General features: G+C 48.1%; 1 protein-coding gene across 1 annotated transcript; it reads left to right on the top strand.

The window, feature by feature from the left end:
- Positions 1 to 2,080: 2,080 nt before the first annotated feature.
- Positions 2,081 to 3,355, top strand: TUSC1 (tumor suppressor candidate 1). Its single transcript, XM_082075203.1, has one exon. It carries the CDS (start codon positions 2,099 to 2,101, stop codon positions 2,654 to 2,656), a length of 558 nt encoding a protein of 185 aa, XP_081931329.1. The 5' UTR covers positions 2,081 to 2,098; the 3' UTR covers positions 2,657 to 3,355.
- Positions 3,356 to 4,802: the final 1,447 nt, after the last annotated feature.

Here is a 4,802-nt window from a genome sequence, read left to right as displayed (position 1 = left end):
AATTCCCAAAACATCAGTTCTTCCAAGGTGACAAAATAACTTCTAATACACCTTGCTCTTGAACACTATCAACAGCGAAGGAATGAGGACAAACCCAATGCCTAAGACAGGTTGGCAAAAATGTAAATAAATTAGTTTCCAAACCCTCTCCTTCCCAACAGTGTACTGTGAATCTCTATTTACAGAGGCTGCTCTAATCTCCGTTACTCCAGGCTGACAGCAGTGTAAGTACAACCCCATTGCCTTTGACAGCACCATTCCTGCTCTACATTAGTGAGAAGGAATAAGAATAAAACCTCTCTATTAACTTTTGAATTCTGTGTGCAGACTGCTGATAATAGATATCCTGTGTCTTCTACTTGAGCTGATTTATAAAGATGTTAACAGGTGACATTATAAGCTTTATCAACATAAGCCTTCTTTTAAGTAATCTGGCTAAATTTCCTCCTGATTGTATAAAACATTTATAAAGACCAACCAAAAGCATCAGCAGCAAGGCTATCAAAACTACATCAGGTAGTTATAGATTCTCCCTCAGTATGACGGCAGCGAATGCCGATGCTGGCTCATTAGCAGCCACAGTCCCTAGCATAGCAGAACTAATTGCAACCATGCAAAAACAAAGCCACCAGATCTTAGCAACTGTTGATGTAAAAGATGTGTTCTTTACAGTTCCCTTGCAAGAAGCCAATAGGAACAGTTTTGCCTTCAGCTGTGAAGGTATACAATACACATTTACACAACTTTATCAGGCCTGTTGCCACTAACCAACCATTGCCCATTACGCATTAGCCCAAGAACTTGATAATATCACCCCCAGAGAAGGAGCTAAAATACATGAATGTATCAATGATGTATTAAGCAGCAGTCTTGATGTTGACTCTGTAGGGTAGGCCAAAACAGAGACAATTTACTCACTTGGAAAATTTAGGACTCCAAATTCCAGTATAAAAGGTGCAGCTTCCCTCTACAGAGGTTTAATTCTTGGGAATTTGGTGGGTGGGTGGCACTGTATGTATTGTCCCAGACACCCTGACTGCCCTTGAGTGAGAAAACATGCCTGAGAACATGAAGGAACATGCCCTAGGCTTACTGCTATTTTGGAGGAAACATGTTCCAGATTTTTCTATCATCGTACACCCATTATACAATTTGATGTGCAAAAATTCTGTTTGGGACTGGACCGCAACCCATGAGGAGGCCCTGAAACTATTAGTTTTCGAGGTGGGGTTATACCAGTCTCTGAGACCTACACATCCCACTGACCCCCTGCATAATGAGCAGGGTTTGCCATCCATGGACTAACTGTATCACAGAATCACAGAATGTCAGGGACTGGAAGGGACCTCAAAAGATCATCCAGTCCAATCCCCCCACCAGAGCAGGAACACCCAGATGAGGTTACACAGGAAGGTGTCCAGGGCGGGTTTGAATGTCTGCAGAGAAGGAGACTCCACAACCCCCTGGGCAGCCTGTTCCAGTGCTCTGTCACTCTCACAGAGTGAAAGTTTCTTCTCAAGTTTAAGTGGAGCCTCTTGTGTTCAGTTTGAACCCATTTCCCTTTGTCTTATTGCTCGTAACTGAGAAGGGCCTGGCTCCATCCTCATGACACTCACCGTTTATATATTTGTAAACATTAGTAAGGTCAACTGTACATATGTGGTGATGAGGACTGGAGGGGACAAGCTGTCCTGTAAGATTTTATTCCTGTAAGCGGAATGGCGTGGACTAAGGCATACTGAGAAGGAAGCAAACCTGTCCATCACCGCACATGGCTGGGAAGCAGGGTGCACGCAAACAAGGTTCTATGCAAAAGAACCTGACACGTTTCTGGGCTCAGCCGCCCACACCCCAGCTCTCCCGCCGCGCTGGCAGCAGCTCACCCGATACCGACACGACACCCCGCCGCAGCCGGACCCTCGCCCAACATGGCGCCGCCCTCAAAATGGCGCCGCCAGCGCACGCCGGCTGTTCCACGGCGACCCCGGCCCCTCCGGCGCCCGGAGCCCCGCCCCTCTCCCTGCACAAAGAGGCGCCGGCGCCAGCACCTCCCCGCTCTGGCGGCGGGGCGTGCCGGCGGGCTGCGGGAACGGCACGGATGAGGCGCATGCGCGCTGTGGACGGGCGCTGGGGCTGCACCGGCTCGGCGCGGAGGGGCCGGGGGGGGCTCACCGCCGCCGGGAGCGGCCGCCGCGGCGGGGCGGCGGAGTTCGCCGAGGCGGGCGGCGGCCGAGAGGGCTGGCGGGGCCAGTCGCGGGGCTCGCCGCAGCAGCTGGCGGAGCGGTACGCGGACCTGGCGGCCAGCCACAGCGAGGCGCTGCGGCAGCGGGAGGAGGAGGAGTGGCACAACGCGCGGCTGCGGCTGGAGAACGCGCGGCTGCGGCTGGAGAACCGCCGCCTGCGCCGCGAGAACCGCAGCCTCTTCCACCAGGCCCTGCTGGGGGCCGGCTCGGGCAAGCCCGCCGCCGCGGACCCGGGCGAGGAGGCGGAGGCCCTGCGCGCCCAGCTGGGGCGGCTGCAGGAGAAGCACCGTCGGGCCCTGCAGCACCTGCGGCGGTGCCGGGCCGCCGGCGGGCCGGAGGCCTCGGAGCTGGACGAGCTGCTGGAGGAGGACGAGCAGCCGCTGGAGAAGAGGAGCCTGGTGCCGCCCGTATAGCCGGCCCCGGGGGAAGGCGCTGCGGCCTCCCGGCCTGCGCGGGCCGCGCCGGAGCTCGGGGCGGGACGGGCGGCCTGGCTCGGCCTCCCTGCGCTGACCCTTCCGGCCCAAACTGGCTCTTCCCGAAGAAGCGGAGGGGGCGGAGCCGGGTTGGTTTTTTAATCCCCATTCCAGATGTATGACAAGCGAGCACTGGTGGTGATTGAGGAGAAGCAGGTTCAGCTGGAAAACGATGCCTGGAAGAGTCGGTGCTGTAGTCGAGGAATCCCTCAAAACAGCTGTTGGTGTGGAGGAAAGAACCACTGTGAAAAAACAGTTCAGTCTCACGTCACTAAAGCACTGAACTCTGCTGCACTTGGGGACCAGCTGAAGACAACTGTTTTTCTCTTCCAGTTAGCAGCTGTCATGTAGAGCTCAGTAGCCATGGAGACTATCAAAAGGTGGCTCTGACTAGTCCTCAGTAGTTTGTGTATGTCCGTTAGGGAAGGGAGTGGAGGAAGCTTGCAAGCTTCTTTATCAGTTCTCCAGTAAAACTTGGTGATTATTTGAACCACTCTGAATTGTCCGGACATTTACCACAAAACAGTATTTGTATTTTTAATGATGGACTTTTCTTCGTCATCACATGAATATTGGTTTGAATTTCACACTTTCATATTAAAATGCAGCTGGTAAAAAAATAAAACATGGTGCACCGAATGACTGTCTTAAGTGTGATTTTTAACAGGGAGTTATTTGAAATTGTAGGTGAAGCACCCTTCAGACCTTTGTAAGGCACCCCTCAAAGCCCAAGGAATTGGTTATTTTTTGGATCTTTTTTCCTTAAGAAAATCTATTTGAAAGTGAAGTACTTAGTTCTTTTTCAGACCTGCCTTCCTTTAGAAAATACACTGTTTGAAAGCAGGCCTTGTAAAGAACAGAGACATCAATTGGTTTTGTAATGGTCCCTCATTTTTTGTGTTTTAAAAGCTGTCTGATGCCTTTAGGTTTGGGATTGGTTCCTTAAAGCTTTAATAGGCAAGGTCTGTTTCAGCTTTAATGTGAAAAGGTGAAAAACTGTCTTTTCTCTAAGTATCTTTGATTATAAAACTTTTGAGAAGAGTGGTTATTTTTTCACATAATGTCAGCATAAACCTCTAATTATAAAGTGGCTGCAGTACTTGTTAAATCTCTCAATCTGCAGCCTCAAGTAAGTGCATTCTCAAAATGGAAAAAGAAATTTGGTACAGTGCAGCTAATAATCTCCTTGATGAGAAGTTGTGGATGTTAATGAGGAAGTGTCAGTGTGGATGTCTGCATGTGGTGGTTGACTGATTTTTAAACAAAGTATTCTCAGAAATGCCTAAATTGATAAATGCTCAAGAATTGCAGTGCCTGCAATAAAAGCACCAACAGGATTGTCATATAGCAATTTCCAGTAAAGTGAGACTACCCAAGCAATAGGAAGGATCTGCCAAAATAGTACAGCACAGGACTGTGTTTAGGTACAAGGCTAGAAACGTGTAACTGTGCCAGGCAGCCTTTTCAAAATCTAAAATATTGACATGTACAAAAGAGAAGAGATTCTGGAATTTTCTGATATCATATGCATTTTTTTTTAAATTAGACTTTTGAGGCACTCCCAATAAAGGTGGTTTTTATGCAAGAGTAGTAAGTTTGTGCAGTTTTGTATAGAAGATTATCTACTTCTTATTTTTCTTTTCTCTATCTTGGTAGAGAAATTACAAAACAAACCTGCAGATTATAAAATAAAGAGGGACAAAAAAAATCAGTAAATTTCAAATTCACGTGGAAGAGCCAAGGAAGAGATTCAGAGTATTTTTTGAAATTGCTGCTTCTAGATGAACTTCAGTAAATAATCAGTTCAGTCAAGCTGCAAAAGTTTCATTTAACCAATCATCTGATCTGGTTGTTGAGTTTGTTTTTGAAAGCAAAAGAGAAGAAAACACAAGATTTAGGAAAAAATCTTGACTAAGATGGTGCAAAAGTAGAACTTCACTACAGTGTCCCCCAATTAGTGGCTTATAGGTGGTAGGTTTCCTTTGTGACACACTTGCATGACCCTTGGCTACAAGAAACTACAAATACTGAGACATAGAAGAAAAGGGAATGATCCTTTGGGATAAACCTGTTTGAGCCATAATGG

This window comes from Streptopelia decaocto (genome assembly GCF_964273445.1).
Source record: "Streptopelia decaocto genome assembly, chromosome: Z".
Lineage (NCBI taxonomy): Eukaryota > Metazoa > Chordata > Aves > Columbiformes > Columbidae > Streptopelia > Streptopelia decaocto.
Note: the sequence above shows the minus strand (reverse complement) of the source record. Positions and strands in the feature narration are given on the sequence as shown.

Coding starts and splice junctions, on each gene's coding strand:
- TUSC1 (XM_082075203.1), top strand. CDS start 2,099: ATGAGGCGCATGCGCGCTGTGGACGGGCGCTGGGGCTGCACCGGCTCG.